The following is a 21,658-nucleotide window of genomic DNA, read 5'->3' as shown; positions in this document are numbered from 1 at the left end:
TAATAAGGTGTCAAGTACCTGGATGATTGCCGGGCAGGGGTGGTCTCTGGTTTGATGGTGTTGCTGGAATGGTCTTTAGAGTAACTGGCTGTAGTAATACTGAATTTGAATATTCCGGAAACTGAAGAGAGCAGGGTACATGTTCAAATAAACATTCTACATTAAGCTTTACTTTATAATTTAGATTCCTAGGCTTCCAAGGGGCAGTATTCCAAGAACCATATATTCTGAACTGGATAAGAATTAGTAATTATTAACTATTATTTTAGTTTTTAAGATAATAACCCCTTACAGAATTTACTGCTTTTCTGTCTGGTTTCATGCCCATTGCACCTCATTTCCCATATAAAATGTAAACTTAAAAAAAATGTTGCTTTTTAAAAAAAGAAGCAGGAATGTATGGCTCAGACCAGAGTCTGTTGTTCCACACTGAATAAAACCTGGGCCTCAAAGGACAAAGAACAATATTAACCACAAAAAAGCATAAGGTGAAGATATTAAATCAAGACTTAAAATTTTAATTAGAAATATCTCTTCTTGTAATTTTCTTCATTCATTTCACAAATATGTCCTGGGCACCTACTGTATGCCAGGCTCTATAAATAAAGCAGTAAATAAAGCAGGCCAAATCCCTGCCCTCAAGAAGCAGACAATCAACAAACGTAAACAGGTGTCAGATAGCAAGTGCTCTCTGGAAAAAGCAGGGTAATGGGAGAAGAGAGGCTGGGGTGGGATATTTCTCTGACAGTCATAGTCAAGGGAATGCCTCACCACTGGGGACACTGAGCAGAGCCCTGATTCTGATGCGGGTCCTGTGATTAGCTAAGGTCATATGGTCATATGCTCTGAAGCAGGGGGGTGGCCAGTGCAGTTGGAGAGGCAAGAGGTGCAGCTAGAGAGGTAGTGGGAGGGGTCAGAGCAGCATTTCAGGCTTTTACTGAGTAAAATGGAGTCAGGAAGAAAATCACAGGTGGTTTTAGATCAAATGGGTAACATAATACAAACTTTACTTTTAAAAAAGATTGCCATGGGGACTTCCCTGGTGGTCCAGTGGTTAAGAATTGGTCTTGCAATCCAGGGGACACTGGTTTGAACCCTGGTCAGGGAACTAAGATCCCACATGCCGCAGGGCAACTAAGCCCATGTGCCACAGCTGCTGAACCCATGTGCCACAACTAGAGAGCCCACACACTGCAACTAATGAGCCCACGTGCTCTGGAGCCCGTGTGCCACAACTAGAGAGAAGCCCACACACTGCAACGAAAGATCCTGTGTGCTGCAACTGAGACCCGACACAGCCAAAAAAAAAAAAAAAAAAAAGAAAAAAGAAAAAAGATTGCTCTGGTTTCTGTTTCAAGAATAGATTGTGTGATGGGGGTGGGGGTGGAGAGGAAGGTGAAGGCTGAAGCAAGGCAACACTCAGGGAGGCCACTGCAATATCCATCTGATGGTAGCTTGAAATGGGATGTGGTAGTGGAGGTGGTGAGAGGTGGCTGGATAATGGATATATTTTGAAGGTAGAGGTAAAATGGTGGAGGTCAAGCATGATTTCTCAAGGTTTTTGACCTCAGCAACTGAAATAGTGGTCATTTACTGAGGTGGGGAGACAGCAGGAAGAGCAAATCGGGAGACAGGGCTGAAAGAAAACAAGAGGAGATGTGAAGTGGAAGGTGGAAATGTGAGCTCTGAGTGTAGGGAAGGCATAAGGTCTGGAGACAGCAACTTGTAAGTCGTCAGTCTGAATGGAATTTCAAGATATGAGACCAAAAGACCATGGAGGAATGAATGCCAGATTCCTGGGGTCTTCAATACTGAAAGGCCAGCAGAGGAGGAGGGACCAGCAAAGGGGATGGAGAAGAACTGAGGCAAGAGAAGAACCCAAAGTGAGTGGTGTCTGAAAGCCACACGTGCAGAAAGTAGGATGTGACTGACTGTCAGTTGCTGTTGATCAGGTGAGATGAAGACTGAGGATTGCAGGACTACATTTAGTAAATCTGGAGGTCTCTGGTGACCTTGACGAGAGCTCTGCCAGTAAAGTGGCTGGAATGAGAACTTGTCTGAAGTCTGTCAGAGGATGGGAGGAAAGAAAGTGGAGACAGCAAATATAAACAGCTCTAAGGGAATTCTGATCCTTAACCATCTTTCTAACGGAAGTGAGACTACACTTGTCTATCTTAAATGATTAAAAAGACAGCAAGGAAAAGTCCTAACAAGGGCTGCATCAACACATTATAAAGAAACTTTGAGCAGAACATGAGAATTAAGGACCAGGAGTTCCTTTTTAGCATGATAATTGCTCATCAGGTGCACTGCCAGGGAAGGTCTTCATTACTTACACTCTCATATGTAGGACTTGAGGCGAGGTTTTGGCTGGTCCTTTGGACAAACCTAGGATAGTGTGATAACACAGCATGATTACCCTACAGTGAGATCAAAGATGCCAAAAGATGACTTTACTGGTCTAAAAACAAAACCCAAAATGTACCTTCAGACTACACAAACGTATTGATTTTATATATCAATAAAAATTACCATTGGTTTTAGTGCCCAGCAGATCATGATGCCCAAATACCAAAGACAGTAAAGATAAAACCCTGTCCCCAGGCAGTGGCAGCCTTGAGACCCTGGAGTGTGCACACTATACCAGTGACAGCAGAGCCTTCAGTCTTTGCATGAGCGTAGCTACCACCCCATCGTTTCCTAAAGGATGAGGGGCAATGCAGAGTAGAGGTTAGGAAGGGGGGACAGTTTGGAGTAAAGTTGGAATAAACACACTTCACCCTGTCTCTCCCACCAAATGCAGCTATAAAACATGGACAGGATGCATGGAGCAAATATTTGAGAACTGAAAAGTAAACACTAGTTACAGGCTGATTGGGAAAGAAGACTAGAATTTGAGTATCAGTGAAATGTTGGTGAACTTACCATGTTCTGCCCCTCTGGTATTCCCTAACTGGAATGCAGTGCAGCCTAAAACCCAAGTGGGCAGTGAAGACAGAGCTCCAGGAGAAGCCTCTCATTCTCACTCAAGGAGCAGAAAAGGGAAATCCTGATGCTCAGAGAGAGTGTGGAAATCCCCCATCCCTTTTCTCCTCTTTGTTCTTTCACACCCCAAACCCTAGGCAATCCCAAGGTGGCTGCAGTGACAGCAGAGGCAACAGGGACCTACAGGGGCTTAAAACTCTGAGTGAGGGTAACCTTCCTCTCTAAGAGGTAGAACTGTGATCCCAAGAGGATATGGCAAACCTCTGTTGTTTCTTTTATCCCTTCTGTCCTGCCATTTGGTGCCCAACACAAGCATAGTCAAGGAAATGCATGGCATAGTAAACCTTCAGCTTTTTGACTGGAGAGCCAAAAAAGGGCCTCCCAGGAAAGCAAAGAACCAGAGAAATCACAAAGAGGGAGGAATTCAGGAAAACAACCTTAAAGTTGTTTATGAAACAACTTTATGCATCTATGCATCCATGGCTGATCCCAATAAATGCCAAAGATGTTGAGAACTGAACACACAGCCTGCTATCCAGACCTTACATGAATACTGGGTGGCACACATGTGGGACAGGTCTCAATGGCACTGCCAAGGCTTTGAAAATTTAACTGACATCAGAACCGAGGCACACAGAAGGCAGGCTGAAACTGTGGCAGGCTGAAACCTCATGAGGTTGTTTGCCTACTAATCAAAACATCAACATTCTCAACAGGATTTAGATAAGATGAAGTGTCTCATATCATTAAAAATGTCCAAGATACAATCCAAAATTACTATGCATATGAAGAACTGAGAAAATTTAAACTTGCAAGAGAAAAGACAACAGTGGTTGATATCTAGAGTACACAGATGCTGAAATTATCTTACAATTTTAAAGCAGTTATTTATACAAATGCTTCAGCAAGGAACTGTGAACACTCTTGATAAAAAAACAGGAAAATAGAGTCTCAGCAAAGAAACACCAAGATTATAAAGAAGAGCCAAATGGGAATTTTAGAATTGAAAATTTCAGTAACTGAAATTTTTAAAAACTTACAGAATGAGCTAAACAGCAAAGTGGGGATGACAGAGGAAATAGAGTGAGAAAAACAATGAACAAAACCCTATGGATCTATGAAACAATGACAACAGATCTAACGTGTGCCATCAAAAGTCCCAGAAGGATGGCAGAAAGTGTGTAGTGCTGAAAAAAATATTTGAAGAAATAAAGGCTTAAAACTTCACAAATTTGGTCAAAGACAAACCCACAGATTCAAGAAGTTCAGTGTAATAGGTTGAGTCGTGGCTCCCAAAGAGTTATGTCCTTGTCCTAATTCCTGGAACCTATGAGTGTCACCTTATTTGGAAAAAGGGTTTTTGTAGATATAATTAAGGACAGTGAGATGATGTTCGAGTGGGCACTAAATTCAATGACAAGTGACCTTAAAACAGGAGTGAGGGGAAGGAGGGGCTGAGACACACAGGGGAGAAGGTAATGTGAAGGTGGAGAAAGAAAGTGAAGTGATGTGGCCACAAGCCAAAATAACAAAGGAGTGCCAACACTCACCAGAATCTTTAAGAGACAAAGAATGGCTTCTCCTCTGAGAGCCCTGGAGGGAGACTGCCTTGCTTTCTCTCAGACTTCTAGCCTCCAGAACTCTATAAAGAGAAGTTCCTGTGGTTTTAAACCCACCAGTTTGTGGTGTTTTTATGGTAGCCACAGGAAATGAATACACTCAGTAAAACCAAAAGACAGCCATGCTCAGACACATCATAATCAAACTGTTCAAAATTAGAAGAAAAGTTCTTAAAGCACAGACAGAAAAAAACAACACAGAATCAACAGGGGAAAAAGAAAATTTGAATGAATGTTAGCTTTCTCATTAGAAGCCATTTAGGCCAGAGGAGACTGGAGCAATGTTTAAAAACTGCTGGAAGAAAAGAACCATCTACCCAGAATCCAATAAGAATATCCTTCAGGAACAAAAATGAAAAAGACATACTCACATGAAATAATCTAAGAGACTTTGACTGCCAACAGACCTTCTCTAAAATAATGCTAAAAGAAATTCTTCAGAGAGAAGAGAAATTATACCAGAATAGAAGGAAAGCAACAGAAATGGTAAATATTGGGTAAATATAATAGACTATTCTTCTCTTCCTGAGTCTTTAAAATTTATTTGAGGGTTGCAAGCAAAAACTATATTATGGAAAAATAATTGTATAATAATTATACATTGTCTGGTTCTGGTTTTTTAACATACATAATACATACAGTAACTATAATTTATATTATTAAAGGAGAGCGCTGTATGATAATAAGGTTTCTACATTTCACTTCAAATGGGAAAATACTGGTTTTAAGTACCCCCCAAAAACTGTAATTCCTAGAGCAACCATTCCTCCCCTTCCCATATATACACTACACAAAGATACAAAATCATGATAAAATGGAATATTGAAAACATTCAAATAACCTAAAGTATGAAGGAAAGAGGAAACAGAAAAAAAAACCACACACACCAAAGGGGACAAATAGCAAATTACACAATGCTAGACCTAAATCCAAACATACTAAATGTAAATGGTCTAAACATACCAATTAAAGACAGAAATTATTAAAATACATAAAAATGCACGACCCAACCATATGTTATCAATTAGAAACTCACTTCAAATAATTAAGTTAAAAGTAAAAAGGCAGGGCTTCCCTGGTGGCGCAGTGGATAAGAATCTGCCTGCCGATGCAGGGGACACAGGTTCCATCCCTGGTCCAGGAAGATCCCACATGCCGCGGAGCAACTAAGCCCATGCGCCACAACTACTAAGCCTGCGCTCCAGAGCCCGCAAGCCACAACTACTGAAGCGCATGTGCCTAGAGCCCGTGGTCCACAACGAAGAATAGCTCCCGCTCACCGCAACTAGAGAAAAGCCCACGTACAGCAACGAAGACCCAACACAGCCAAAAAAAAATGTAAAAAGGCAGAAGATATACCATGTGAACACTAATCAAAAGAAAGCTAGAGTGGCTATATTAATATCAAAGTAAACATGAGGGCAAAGACAATTACAACGTATAAAGAGGGGACATTACATAATGATAAAAGGGTCAATTCACCAAGAAGACAACAATCCTGAATGCAAATGCACTTAAAGACAGAGCTTCAAATACATGAAGCAAATAATTTTACATAAACTTTTCTAGAAATATCACATACTGTATGACTCTATTCAGATGCTATTGTCACAAACTATAATGATAGAGAACAGACTGGTGGCTGCTGGGGGTTGGGGATGGGGATGTGTGACTATAAAGGAATAATAGCATAAGGGAGCTTTTTGGGATAATGAACTATTCTACATTCGGACTGTGGGGGTGGTTACATGAATCTATGTATATATGTTAAAATACATAGAACTGTACATCAAACAAAAAAAAGGGTCAATTTTACCATACGGAATTTTTTTTTTTTTTTTTTTTTTTTTTTTGCGGTATGTGGGCCTCTCACTGTTGTGGCATCTCCTGTTGCAGAGCACAGGCTCCAGATGCATAGGCTCAGCGGCCATGGCTCCCGGGCCTAGCCGCTCCGCGGCATGTGGGATCTTCCTGGACTGGGGCACGAACCCGTGTCCCCAGCATTGGCAGGCGGACTCTCAACCACTGCGCCACCAGGGAAGCTCCCGGAAATTTTTAAAATAAAATTAAAGTGCAGAAAGAAAATAAAGAAAGCAGGTATGGAAATCAGATCCACTTGAATTTGAATCCTCTTTTTGCACTAGTTAGCAGCCTTGGTTTCTTCACTTGTACAGTGAATATTGGGGGTACCTATCTCATAGGCCTGTAGGGAGCACTAGTAAGTAATGAGTAAGCATTTCTTATTCTTCTTAGCCTATGGCCTGATACTAACTGGGCTATAAATATGACCTGTGGCTTTATCCCATCATCATCGCTTTTCAGGGATCCTTTCTGTTATGAATAATTCCATCACTCATTTGTTCTGTGATGATAAATTAAACTGCAAACACAGAGAGGTGGAAAAATCTCAAGACTGTAAGATATTTTAATGGCTGATTTTGCCACTCATATGTAATCTTTGGCATATGATTTAACCCAGATTTATGCCTTAGGTAACTTTAGCGCTTCAATTTCCATCACTAAAAAACTGACTAGTGATACTTTCACTCATGTATCAATATAAGCTTCTTCTGAAAATCAGAAAAAAATAGATACAAAAGACATAGTCTAGAAAACAAAATACAGATGTCACACATTATCTTTTATTCCAGTAAATTCTAAGAACTATTATAATTATTTTGATATCTGGAACTTGGGCAGACAATTATAACAGGGTTTCTAGCCATCAGCCCACCACTGCCTTATGGTTCCCCAGAGACATGTTTTAAAACTAAAGATTCTTGCTACTGAATCAGAGTTTCTGGTGGCCAGCAATTTTACTGTTTAATAATCACTCAAGTGATTTTTATGCACCTTAGAGTATGAGATCCACAAAACTAAGCAGCTGTTAGCTAGGATTTGATCTTTGTGTGAGTTGTATAGACAGACATTTTTTGTAATGGGATTTCATCTTTATGGTCAATCTTTCCCAACAAGATTTGCAGAATAAAGGAAAACAGAATCAGCTACTTCAGACCACATTGTTTACTAAGCAACTTCACTGGAGTTCTGCCTACAACATTTCAACATTTACTTGCATCACAGCAGTCAAGACCAGAGGGAGTCAAGCTAAGGTAATGACCCAACCTGGTAGTTCAAGAGATAGCCATGTCCCAGCACATGAATCTTTCCTTTCTCTCTTCTTCCCTTACAGATTTTTTTTGGTTTTTTTTTGCTTTTTTCCCCAGTTTGATTCTCCTTTCTCTTCTCCTCAGTCTGCCCCTCTCCTTTTTAATATAGAAAAGTAACTAAAAAATATCTAAGTCCATTGACATAAAAACACAGCCAAGACATGCTGTTGAGTGAAAAACAAAAGCAAGGTTCAAAACAGTATGCATAGTATGCTGCCCTCTATTTAATAAAGGAGAAAAAATAATTCATATTCTTATTTACCTAACGACAAAAGACGCTTTGGAAGGATAAATAAGAAACTAACAAAGGGGTTCCCCGGGTGGGAGCAGGTATGACCCAAGGGAGGGCAAGAGGCAGGATGAGGGTGGGATGAGATCAAGTATTGTCCTTGTACATCTTTTTGTATTGCTTTGATATCTGCATCATGGAAATGTATTGCCTATTACCTAAAATACATATATTTAAAAGGAAAAAAAAGAATATAATAGGCTTTGATGGAAGGCAAATCTAACTTCTGTTTATTTTTTTGCTGTTTATCTGCTCCATCCTGCCTCTTCTTGACCTTAGGTAACCATGCTTTTTTTAGGTTCTTCTGCATCTTTCTTATGTTTCTCTATGCAAACAGTGGCAAATATTAGCATATATTATTTCTCACTTTCTTATACAAATCTGAGATAGTATACACACGCTACTTTGCACCTTTTCTCATTTAATAATAAATACATTGGTGATTGTCCCTCACATAGAGGGCCTACTTTTTTCTCCAGAAGTATAATAATATATTGTGTAGATGTTTATTTAACCATTCCCCAAACTGAAGGGTACTTGAGTTGTTTCTAATTATTAGCTATTGCACAAATGCTGTCAAGAATAATCTTGTAAAGACCTTATTTTGCATAAATAAGCATAAATTCCTAGACTGCAAGTTCAAACGTAAATGCATTTATAATTTTAATAGATATTGCCACTTGCCCCTCATAAAAACTGCACAGTTTTGCGATAGTATCTGTCTCTCCACAGTTAACAAACATGTAGACTACTGCCAATCTGTGAGGTTAAAATAAGTCTTATTGCAGTTTAATTTATATTTCTGTAACTGTACGTAAGGCTGAGCATCACTGAGCAAAAATATGTTTCTAAATCATCTGTATTTCTTTTTTGGTGAACTATCAGTTCACCAGACCTGCTACTTAATCGCTACATGAACTTCTATTCCCTAGGTCTCAGCCTTTTTTCCTATAAAATGGGAATAATGATAATAGCACTGATCCAAGAACTTTTGCAAAGATTAAATGCAATAAATAAAAACAGGTCAGCAAAGTGCCTGCCACATAGCAAGTGCTCTGCAATCTGTGTGGCCGTTTCTGTTCCCCCACTTTGTATTTTTCCTACCTCCTGTTACCACTAAAAAAATAAGAGAAACAGAGAATTTATGGAAGGCTTGCTATGTACTGAGTGCTGTACTAGGAGGTACATACAGCATTGCACAGAATCTTTTTAAGAATCCTAGAGAGTATTCTTAGAAGAGAAATGAAGGCTCACACTGGTTAAGTTTCTCATCCAAGGTCACACAGCTAATAGGAAGCAGTACTGAAATTCTAAATCAGTTAGGTATGATTCCTAAGTCTCTACCTTTTCTATTATGTCATGTTTTCTTAAATACGAGGAATCAGAATGAGATGGAATTAGTTCTGGAGTATTACTGACATACTTACAGGGGTGTTTCTGTGTTTTCTGAGGCTAGCAAATCCACCTGTGGATGAAGACTGGGTTTCAAGTTGTTTGTTACAACAGGACTTGTAGAGCTGAAATCTAAAACACAAAATGTACTTATTGCTTGGCTCTAAAACATTTTGTCCATCAGTTCTGTTGAATTTTCTGTTTTTTTTTTTTTTTTAAAAAACACCAAATTAAGGAGATTGAGATAGTTCTGTCACCGTAAAATCGTGGGATTTCCTCAAACAGAAATTCAAAAACATCACTTATGGCAAGTGGAAAGAGAGAAATTCCCTGCCATAAAAAGAGGATGTTGTAAAGGTAGCAAACGTTATTGTGTTGGGTTTTCTAAAATCCCAAGCTGACTCACAATGGAAGGGATTTTATGTCTTATCCTGTCAAGCACAAAAGTAAAAAGCTATGGCATATATAGAGCTCTACCCTCACCTCTCCAAACTCTCAAGTTCCCATAATGATGAGACACCCCAAAAAGAATAATTATTTCCACCCCTGCTCTGAAAATACCTGATAAAAACTCAAGAAAACTCTTCAATATAATGGACTCCAAACATCTCACTGGTCTAAGCAAGCAGTCAACATTTTAGAAATGGGGTAAGTAATAAGAAAACCACAAATTGAGTGATACTGACTATTCTGATTCTAAAAAATCCTGCTAACATAAAAGGAAAACAAACTGATTTTAATTTGGCAGAAAATTCTGGATTTCAGCATTTTTCATCATCTTTACTTTGTAATTTACCAAAACTCTTTGGGAAGGGTAATAGGAGACAACAAATAAGACAGAGAAGGTAGGTAACCCTAAGCCTACAGTGCAACATTTACCTTCACAGAAAACCATTAAAGCAACAATTGCTCTCACTTTATAAAGTAGGAAAGTCTCTAAGGTGGGGGGCTAAGAGGTGCCAGAACTGGGGTTTCAACTTGGACTTCTCTGACTCAAAAGCTTGTGATTTGCCCTCCACATTTCACCATCATGAGGCCTCATAATTCCTGATTTTGTCTATATGCATCAAATATTCCCCTTCCTGATGCTGTAGTATGGCAGAGAAAACCAAAGATAACAGTGAGTGGGTTCAGAGTAGGTTTAAGTATTGGCCATGGAGCTGAACAAGCTCTACAAGCAGGCCAGGCGAATTTGTCAAAATACTAAACCAGTAGGACGAGTTTCAAGGACCTCCTCTGCCAGACACATCCCATTCCTGAACTGGGTGTGACCTAACCATTTGTCAAGAAGTACTTAAATCTCCTGATATAGTTCTCTGATATTCAAACTGACTTCAGTTCTTCTCAGGTTCCATTTAATCAAGAAACCAAGAGAACTGTTTCACATCAAGCTCTTCCACTGGTCTGAAAAGGCCCATGTGCTTATTTACTTAAGTCTGAAAGCTGAGCATTCAGGGTGTTGAGTTCTCCCAAAGTGGCCCTATGCATCAGAGGGCTGCGACTCAGGTCAAGGAGATCAGAGGATGGGGCAGAAGGTTCACTGGTAGTCTGAAAACAAAGCAAACAAAAACACAATTTAGAAAAAACTATGTCAGGCAGTTTGTCACAGCTTTCTCCCCAGACTTTCCTTTGGTGAAAGGAAGATCCTATTTGGAAGTATCCTGAGAGAGAACTCTCCATTCAATAGACAATGCTAGTACTAATCACATCTCGCCACTGACATGGGTCCCTGCTTAATTAGAGAATCTTCTTATGACCTCTTATCAATAACTCAATGAGTTATTAAGGCAGATACTCTACACTACTAAAACCACTCCAAATCATTAATGCATGTCTTCTCTTTTTTAAGACTTGTTTTATATAAGCTTTGCTCCTTGCTGTAGAATTCATAAAATTTTCAATTGTTTATTTTATAACAGTTCTATTTACTTACATTGGCATCTTCCCTCTGGTTCTTATTTTGCTCCAAAATCCTTTGTTGGTTTCGAATGAACCTGTTTGAATTAACAAAATGCAAGTATTTAAAAGAAAACAGATATGAAAATGCTATAATTTTTAACAGAATTATTAATGTGCAAATATTTAGGGATAATCAGCCTCATCCCCAATTCCCAATAAAGTACTTTAATAACTTTTTCCCAGTTTATAAAAGTAATAATGCCTTTAAAGAAAACTATGAGAAAATGGACAAATATGAATAATTCCATAATCAAGATATGGTTCCTATTAATATTATGATGTACTTCCTTCTAGTATTTTTTTCTGTAAGTTAATCTATTTTAAACTTAGTTGAAATTATACTTTACATAATTCTGTATTCTAATTCCATTATGTTCAGATCATTTTTCTAGTTATTCAGAAATACAACTTATAGTGGTTGCATACTTAACCTAATGAATCACATATATAAATATTCTCCTTATTCTCAAATATTTGAGTTGTTTCTAATTTTGCCAAAATTATCAAAAATGATCATTTTCCATAAAATTCACATACAATTAACATTTTCACTGTTTAATCTTCATTTTTATAAGACACTTGACACCTAACAATATTACCTTTTACAACTTTGTTTTAATTTTACATTGTTCGTACACTGTGGGTAAAGGAGGAGCAGTTAAGTAAATAAGAGAATAGGTTTCAAAGAATAGTGAAGCTGAAAGCAGAAATCCAAGGCACAAGTGTCAGTATTATTACTGAGTAGTTATAAGACCATACATATGATCCTCAGTTCTCCATCTACTCAGAGAATAGCAATACCTGAACCATTTCCTCAAAGTTATTCTCAAGGGGAAGATACAGACAGATAATACAGGTGGATGAATGTGGAAATGCTTTGCAAACTAAAAGTTGCTTTAGAAATACATAGTATTACTATTACGACACATTGATTCCATGAACCTAAACACTTTCAAGTCTAAAAGCTTATACTGAATTAAAACATGACTTAGGTTTAAGGATTTTCCCCTTTCTAACACACGTACTTCTTCTTCCATCTACTCATGGTATTGGCTTCCTGCATGCTAGCTAGTTATGTGCAAGGTATGAACAACCTTCACAAATCAAGACTTGAGTAACAATTTCTGTTACCTTATTTGCACAGCTATTCCCTGGATGTAATGAGTGGAAACTTCTGGGGATTTTGGAATAGGGTGAATGTATTTTGTCTGTGGGATGGATGTGAATCTTTAGGGAACAGAGGGCAGACTGTGGTGAGCATGGTAAGTAGGATGATTCCCCTGCCAAGATATCCACATCCTAATCAATGGAACAGTGAATATGTTAGGTTAGATGGCATATGGAGTGAAGATTGCTAATGAGTGGACTTTAATAGGAAGATTATCCTGGACCACACAGATGAGCCCAGTGTAATCACAAAGGCCTTAAATGTGGACGAGGGAGGCAGACGAAGGAAGCAAGAGGGATACAAAGTGAGAAGGACCCGACCAGACAACTTTGGCTTTGAAGATGGAGGAAAGGGGTCAGGAGCCTAGAAAAGTGGCATAAGTTGCACAAGTTAAGGAAAAGATTTTCCTCCAAAAAGGAATGCAGCCCTGGTTCAAAGCTGAATCAGAAAAAGCTGTTCACAGAAATAACCCAGTCTCCTGATATCAAGACCAGATAAACACACATTCCCCCTTGGAGGAAGCTTTTAGTAAGTGGTCTTATGGTTTGTAATAGAATTCTCCAAAATGAAAACCATGAGTCAGCACTCTACTGAAAACCATATGGTTTTCCTTAGATATCTTCCCATTTACAAACATTTATACCAACCACCCCCCCAAAAAGACCAAACAAACAACAAAAAAAAAACCCAAAAAACCAAAGGGCAAGGTTTGCTCAGTGGTAAGGGAACATGGTCACAGGGCTCACATCCCTCCCTTGGTGCCCTGTCACCTCTTCACAGAACAGCCGCTCTCCCTGACAGTGAGACAGTGAGGGAAAGAACTTATTTTGCAGCTGTGGGTTTTACTTCCCTGATTCTCTTGGTTCATTCACGATGAGTGGGGAAAAAAAGTCTAGACAATAAATTAGAAGGCTCACTGGGACAAGAAGAGGAGGAGGACAAGAAATTAATATTTAATGTGCTAGCACCCAGCTAGGTGCTTTAACATACATTATCGCATTTAATTCTTAGAAACAAACAAATAAAATAAACAAACCCTCTCCAAATACGTAGTATTATCCTCTTTAATAAATAGGAAAAAACCCAAATCTTAAAAAAAGTTAAGCAATTTGTCCAAAATCATCAGTAAGATTTGAATCCGGACCTGTTCACCTCCTTCCCTTATGTCACACTGGTCCCATTCTTCATCTGTTGGTGGGAAATATGGCCACTAATTCCAGGAAATTCTCGACAGAAATGGTTCCCCTAAGGGCGTCTTGAAATGTCACTGTAACTAGGAGGAAAACCTCTGATATTTAGCAGGTAGGGGCCACATAAGGGAAAACTGCCCTACCCAAAATGCCAATACAACTCTTATTTGAAACAAGGATCTAGAAAAAGTTTGGGGATCTCAGAGACTCCAGAATTTCTATGCTAGGAAGGCCTAGGTACAGGTTTGGAAAGAGACCAGGAGACTTGCCTGAAGCTATGTTTGTATATAGCACTTCTCATCAAGACTAAGGAGAAAGCCACCTGTCAATCGAAGTATGCTGCCGCTCTTTGGGGCCGGGTTCTAGGTGCCGGATCTCTCCCCAGGCCTGTTGTGCCTTCCCATGGCTTCACAACCATATGTGCTCTTACCTGCTCCTGGTTTAGTCAACTCCTCCTCAACCCATAGTTCTCAGCTTAAATGGTACTTCCTCATAGAAGCCTTCCTGTCCTTTTTCTGACCTGGATTAGGTCTGGCTGTTATTCTCACTAAATAGACCTCCTATTCACTGCATTTATTTCACTTTCCAAGTGTGTATATTTATATATATGATTGAAGGTGTTTTCCTGACTATAGGCTTGACTATAGATTACAATAGGTTATAAAACTATTACTTTGGGGCTTCCCTGGTGGCGCAGTGGTTGAGAGTCCGCCTACCGATGCAGGGGACACAGGTTCGTGCCCCGGTCCGGGAAGATCCCACATGCCGCGGAGCGGCTGGGCCCGTGAGTCATGGCCGCTGAGCCTGCGCATCCGGAGCCTGTGCTCCGCAACGGGAGAGGCCACAACGGTGAGAGGCCCGCGTACCACACACACACAAAAAAAGACTATTACTTTGACGAATGAATAAATGACTTGGAAACAACTTAAATGCCTAATAAGTGAACTGTGAGAGAAACGTGGACCATTATGCAGCTATTAAAAATAATGGTTTAGCCAAAGCATTTAAGAACATAGGATACACAAATACTGGTTTTACGACAAAGAAAATCAAGGGAGAAACAAAAGTATATGTTCTTTATATGATCACGACTATAAAAAAGTTTAGAAAAATACTAAAATGTTAGAAACAAAATTATGAGTACAGTCGACCCCTGTATCCACAGGTTCTGTATCTGTGGGTTCTGCATCTGTGGGTTCTGCATCTGAGGATTCAACCAACCTCAGATTGAAAATATTTGAAAAAGAAAAATTCCAGAAGGTTCTAAAAAGGAAACTTGAATTTGCCATGAACCAGCATCTATTTACATAGCATTTACATTTACTAGGTATTATAAGTAATCTAGAGATGATTTAAAGTGTACAGGAGGATGTGCATAGGTTATATGCAAATACTACACTATTTTACATAAAGGGCTTGAGCATCTGTGGATCTTGGTATCCTTGGGGGGGTTCCTGGAAACAATCCCCTACAGATATCAAGAGATGACTGTGTTTAAACTTTTTGCCTTCATACTTTTCTGAATGGAATTTAGAAAAAAAATCTGTGTTCATATACAGATTATCCTCACTGGCTACTCTGGTTTTGTGTAGACTATTTTCTCCATATAAATACCCTCCTCTCTTCTCTTTACCATTTCCATGTTGTTCTCCACCTCAAACTTAGGGTAAACCTCACTTTCACTACGACTCTTTGTTTATAGCGTTGGTCTATTTGAGAGCTTACAATGTGCCCAATGCAGACAACATTCCGTGATTAAGATGCAGGCCCTGCTCACAGGGCAGTATGTGAGCATTGCTTACACTGCCCGTGAATGCCCCTCACACTGCTCAGGAACACGCTCATTCCTGCAAGCCATATCACACACTCCCAGAAGAGCAGGACCAGGATTCCCTATCTCGGGAGGAAGGCAGCCATGTCCAGAACTTGTTCCTGATCTTTCTGAGTGCTCACCGGTAGGCACTCTAAGAACACGGAGTACCTGGAGGTTAAACTAGCACTGGAGGAGGGTCGGAGAGGGCGTGCCACTGCTCACCTCTCATATCCAAGGATGGCGTTATTCAAATCCTCATTCACCTGAATTAGCTCAACAGTGACATCTTCATTCTCCACCACTACGAGCAGGTCCATGATCCTCTCCTGCATCTCCCGACCTGTCTTATAAAGTTTCTGTCAAAGAAGGAGAGAGATTTCTTCTTCAGTGCTAAAAAAACAACTGATTTGCCGATCTGTATACTACTGTGACCATCTCCACACTGAGTCACCTATGGGAGATTACCAAAGTATTTAACTATGGACAGCTCATCCTTTCTCTGTGAAGGATATCAGAACAATATTTTCCTCTAAAAATCAAAATGGGCATCATAAGGACAATAATGTACATTGCATGTAATGCTGGACTAGAAATCAGAAGTGGTGTACAGGAATTCTAGGTTTACTACTTATTAGCTGTGCTGTGTTAGGAAAAAAAAAATCACTTGTTTTCTAAATCTGTTTACTCACTTGACAAGTGAAAAATATACTACTTGCCACATCTACCTCAAGGGGTGACAGAAAATCAAATGAGGTGTATAATGAGGAACTATATAACTATAAAGAACTACATAAAACATAAAATGCTATTGTTGTTATTTGTGGTAATAGAAGAAAGTAATTAAAATGCATTTATAGCAGTATATTTTTCTTGTTATGTTTTACTTAAACATGTAACGTTTATAGTTACAACATCACATTCCAAGGTAAACTGAAGCAGGATTCAAAAACTAGTCATCAATGCCATTTTTATTTGGACTGCCTGAAATCACTGTATTACGCAAGACTCTACTCCCCAAACCAGCTTTTTCTCATAAGCGTCAGAGGCACCTACAACAGACTTACTGACTCAGAATTGCCTAGGCTGAGAGTTTGGGAATTTACACTTTTTAACAAGCATCTCAAAGTGTTTCTTATGTACACTGATACTTGAGAACTGCTATCTTACAACTTACTTTCTCTTAGGCAAACCTCCAGTAAGCCTGAGGAGCATAAAACTGGTATTAATATTCCTTCAAACCCACCCTGGCTAGAATTTGTTCATGTAATAATACATTAACATCAGGCAAGAACACAGGGAAGCTCCCCTTTCAAAATGAAAGCAGCAGAACTTGCTAAATCACAGCACTGTTACATTATCTGATCTTTTCCCTCAAGAAAGAGACTTAAAAAAAAAAAAAAAAACCCTGCTGAAAAACTTACACTTCACAAAACCATTTAGAATCTCAAACAATCTATCACAAGATTTCCAACAGGAAATCTCTAAATAAATAAACCAAACCACTACTAGCTGGCATTCAGACTCAGAGGTAAAGGCTACCATACCTCCACAAAATCTTAACAGAAGTATTTAGAAGACAGAAGAAAAGAGAAAGGAAAAAAAAAAGTGAGACAGACAGATGACAGAATCTAGGTTTTCATACTTGCACTGTACAACCAGAAAAACTGTCCCAGTTCCTAATGATGTGGTCACTGTCTGCAGCAGTTGACAAACTTTTTCTTAAAGGTCCAGATATTAAATATTTTCTGCTTTGTAGGCCACAAAGCCTGTGTTGTGACTACCCAACTCTGCCAAGGTGAGAGTAACCACACACAATATGTAAACAAATGGGTGTGGCCACATCCTAGTAAAATTAAGTCAGGTGGTTGCTAAATTTGAGTCACTTATGGTTCCCTGGTAGAGCACAAAGAGAAAAGACTTTAGACTCAGTGGACCAAAGGTCTCTCCCATCTACATACCTGATATGGGATATGGTTAAAACTTAGCCTCAGTTTACTTTTTTATCTGTAAAACAAGGATAACAACCATCTTATAGGGTTGTTGTCAGAACAGAAAATGATGCAGTTGAAACCCACATATGGCATACAGGGTAGTCAATGAATGTATTATGGTTGCCTAAGGAGGTGTCCCTAGCAGCTTAACTAGCAAACTAATATTATACATTCCTGGGACTTCCCTGGTGGTCCAGTGGATAAGACTCTGCACTCACAATGCAGGGGGCCTGGGTTCCATCTCTGGTCAGGGAACTAGATCCGGCATGCATGCCACAACTAAGAAGTCTGCATGCCGCAACTAAGACCTGGTGCAGCCAAAATAAATACATATATATTTTTTTTAAAAAGAGGAAAAATCTAAGAAGCATTTGGTTATAACCCCATGATGAACGAGAACTTTACCTCTGTTCTGCGTTAGTGTACAGAACAGTTCTCCTCCTTGCTCACTGGCAGCCTTGCTAGAACAATGTCAAGATCAAGGAAATACAATGGCTGTTAGGTGCCTGTGACAAAAGTAGAAAGTAATCTGAAATGAATTTGCAGCCAACGTCAACAGCCCCCGGTCACATGAAGACTGTCCCTTTGCCCTCTCAAGAGACAGATGGAATGGAAACATGAAAGGGGCACCACATTTCTCAGCAGGTTTGCAAAGCAGAATTTGAAAAACCTCTTCAAAAGCCAGCCCACTCTGATCTTTGCAATTGATGTCTGTCTCAGAGGAGGGCCAAGCCACCTGGAAACAGCACAGATCAAGTACCATGGACCAAAAGGATGGGTCAGAAGTTCCCCACAGCAGGCACCTGCAGGGCTGTGGATGTGGGGAGCAAGGGGGCACAAGTTAAAATACTAAAATACGGAGGAACAGCTGCTGGTGCATATGCCCATCACAGAGGCCCTAGAATCGCCTCCCTTTACACCATATCAAAGCCCAGGCAGGCTTCTGAGCTAAAGTGATTCTAACAATCAATTCAAACGTCTTTGGAGCAAAACAAAAAGGAGCTCATTAAGAGCTTCCTCTTCTGACATCCAGATGGCTCCCACTCTTTCGCAGAGCATTCAGGAATTAAGGAAGAAGATTCTTCCACACTTTGAACTTCAACTGCAATTGTCCCACATTCACCAACACAGGGCAGCTCAATAAAAAGAAAAACAAAAGTATCTGAACATATCCCTTGAAAAAGTAATAAAAGGAAGAAATGTGTTTGCTTAACAGCCTTCTCTGGAAACAATACCTCTGGCACTACTGCTATTACACATCTCCTCTCTCCCAGGACCTCCTACCAAGACAGCAAGAGACCCCAAGAACGTCCCTATATACTCAAAACCAAAACTGCCCCCGCTCACCATGAAACCAAACATTCCTCAGCATAACTTGCTCATACAGTTTCTTCTTTCTTTTACAGGCCTCTGTTGAATGAATGACAAGTTAACTGTTAACATAATCCTCCAGAAAATCATTAACTTCCAACTCTTTTTCCCAACTAAATATTGTAAACATCTTCAGTAACTCCTTAGCCCTTCTTTTGCCCTAAATCATTAATTCTTCAACAGAGGATCAATCTATTCAACTTAACAGACATTTGATAAGCTCACTCAGTACACAAAACATACACTCTAAATGTGCATAGCTGTATGGATTTATAAGTAGAGGTCTTGGTTACTGCCTTCAAGTTGCTTCCACTCTAGCTCAGGAGCTAATATATACCCACATGAACAGACAATAGGTTAGCCACCTATGCTAGAAAGTCAGTCCTGGGTTCAAAATGAGAAACAAGTGCTATACTGGATAGAACACAGCCTCAGGAGGACAAGGTTCCCACTCCAGCTCCATCACTCGCTTGCCACTGTGTGGACAAATCATTCCCTTTCTGAATATGTAGCCTCATCTGTAAAGGGAGATGGTCTTAATGGCACTGAAAGTCCCTTCCACTCTTAACACCTTACAAGTCTCTGAATGGGAAAGACAGTAAGAGCGGTCAGGGCAGATGACTTTTTATTTTACAGGTTTTTTTTTCTCAACTGTTACCAATTATTCTCACAGGACCAAATTTTAGATTCACATGATTTGACACTTCTCTAATAAGTTAGAGTAAGGCTTTTTCTAGTTGTGCTTTCAGAATTGGAGCTCACTTTATTCTACAGAAGACTAAAACATTCTCTTCTTTCATTGTCCTTACTGCGTCTAGGCAAAAACAAGACTAAAATGGGAGGTGAGCCACTCAAGGTAAGAGTACCGTGATTCAGAGACAAGTACACAACACCTAGAAAACAAATGCAAGAACGTGCAGCAACATTTCATTACTGTGACCAGAACAGATACTTTTAACTCATCGCAATACTCATAGACTAGACGTGGCCTCAGAATCTTCGTACACCACTCCAGCAAGCGAAAAGAAATCCTGTCTCTGCCCCTAATGAAGTTCAAAGTCCAGGAGCAACATAGTGGTTGGGAAAGGTGTCTTTCACCAAAATAGTTTCATTGCCTAAGAATCTAACAAAGAGAAAGGAGCTCTGAGAATAAGCAGGGCTTTGGGATCTAACCGCTAGGCACGGATTGGAGGAACAGATAGGGGATTCCACATAAGTATACCAGATTTCAGACAGAAGGAAACAGACAACGCATTTCAAATAAACAGAACAGCTGCCAGAAGGTATGCGCCAACAGACAAAACAGGAAATGCTTTTAATGTTAACAACTTCATATAAGACTGTGATCACTGGTAAAGTATATGTGCAAGAAGAGCCGAGAAATTTTTGAGCGGAGACTTTTCCTACCGGCTGCACACCTTTCTTTTGCCTTCCAGATCCACCATCCATACTCTGCCCTGCTGTGTGCCCTGGGGGCTGGCCTGTAGCGGGCATACCACCAGGTCCCCTGCCCTCTAGCTTTTGACTGGGCTCAGCCCACAGGATGCACAGGGAGGAAATGGGAGGGCGAAGGAGAGTGAGGTCTGGATATTATCTTCATTCCTTCCACCAAAGGCACCATTACTCTCAAGGCTGCCTTCCTCATATTCTGCCCACTGGGTTCTGGCAAAAGTTTCTTCTTGCCTATTTATGTCTAGGGGTATTAGCTAATAGCCCAGGGTAACAAACTTGCTCCAGTGGTTTCTCTGAGCCCTGTGGTACCTCACTAAATAAACAGTACCTTGATTAAATTCTTTTCAAATGGAGCACGCCATCTGTTTCACTGATAAGCCCTAAAAGGCATGAAAACAGAGCAATTTAAATAGTAGGATACCAACACAGGGATAGACAAACAGATCAAACCAAGAGAACAGCCTCTGGAAAGACATCCTTGCACTAGAATAGAGAATATGATAAAGAGGTATTTGAAATCAGTGGAGAAGGTATAAATTGTTACTAAATGTTATTTGGGCAACCAGACATATAACTGAAAAAGATAAATGAAGGGAAAATCTCTAACTGATACCAAGGATAAAGATTTTAATTTTATTTTTTAAATTAATTAATTAATTAATTTTGGCTTGCACTGGGTCTTCATTGCTGCACACAGGCTTTCTCTAGTTGCAGAGAGTGGGGGCTACTCTTCGTTGCGGTGCGCAGGCTTCTCATTGAAGTGGCTTCTCTTGTTGCGGAGCATGGGCTCTAGGCGCATGGGCTTCACTAGCTGTGACACGTGGGCTCAGTAGTTGTAGCTTGCAGGCTCTAGAGCACAGGCTCAGTAGTTGTGGCACACAGGCTTAGTTCCTCCGCGGCATGTGGGAACTTCCCGGACCAGGGATCAAACCCGTGTCCCCTGCATTGGCAAGCAGATTCTTAACTGCTGTGCCATCAGGGAAGTCCCAAGATTTTAATTTTAAACCACATAAAATAAAGGGAAAATCCATTAATTTATTAAAGATATTTTTGTTGAATGATTACATTGTGCAGCACTGCTCTGGGAGCGGAACCTGAGCAGTAAACAGGACAAGCCTTTGAAGCATCCATTCTAGAAGGCAAAGACAGCTGCACAAACATGCAGGAAAAGCATCAGTGTGCTGGGCAGAGAATGAAAAGGGGGTGAAAAAGAAAGTGATGACTTTAAACTGGGGAGCCAGTGAAGACCCCTCCGAGGA

At 39.9% G+C, this 21,658-nt stretch overlaps 1 protein-coding gene across 1 annotated transcript in view; it reads right to left on the bottom strand.

The window, feature by feature from the left end:
* The window catches only part of TOM1L1 (target of myb1 like 1 membrane trafficking protein), a 60,951-nt gene that overhangs the window by 5,070 nt on the left and 34,223 nt on the right, over positions 1 to 21,658 (bottom strand). Inside the window, exons 8-13 of the mRNA XM_032616286.1 lie at positions 15,808 to 15,941; positions 11,389 to 11,449; positions 10,886 to 11,003; positions 9,491 to 9,587; positions 2,337 to 2,388; positions 19 to 121 (exon numbers count right to left, since the gene is read on the bottom strand). Coding sequence (XP_032472177.1) covers positions 19 to 121; positions 2,337 to 2,388; positions 9,491 to 9,587; positions 10,886 to 11,003; positions 11,389 to 11,449; positions 15,808 to 15,941 — 565 coding nt within the window. The remainder of the gene's footprint in view (positions 1 to 18; positions 122 to 2,336; positions 2,389 to 9,490; positions 9,588 to 10,885; positions 11,004 to 11,388; positions 11,450 to 15,807; positions 15,942 to 21,658) is intronic.

The sequence above is a fragment of the Phocoena sinus genome, chromosome 20, assembly GCF_008692025.1.
Source record: "Phocoena sinus isolate mPhoSin1 chromosome 20, mPhoSin1.pri, whole genome shotgun sequence".
NCBI lineage: Eukaryota > Metazoa > Chordata > Mammalia > Artiodactyla > Phocoenidae > Phocoena > Phocoena sinus.
This window is presented reverse-complemented; position numbering and strand designations above follow the sequence as displayed.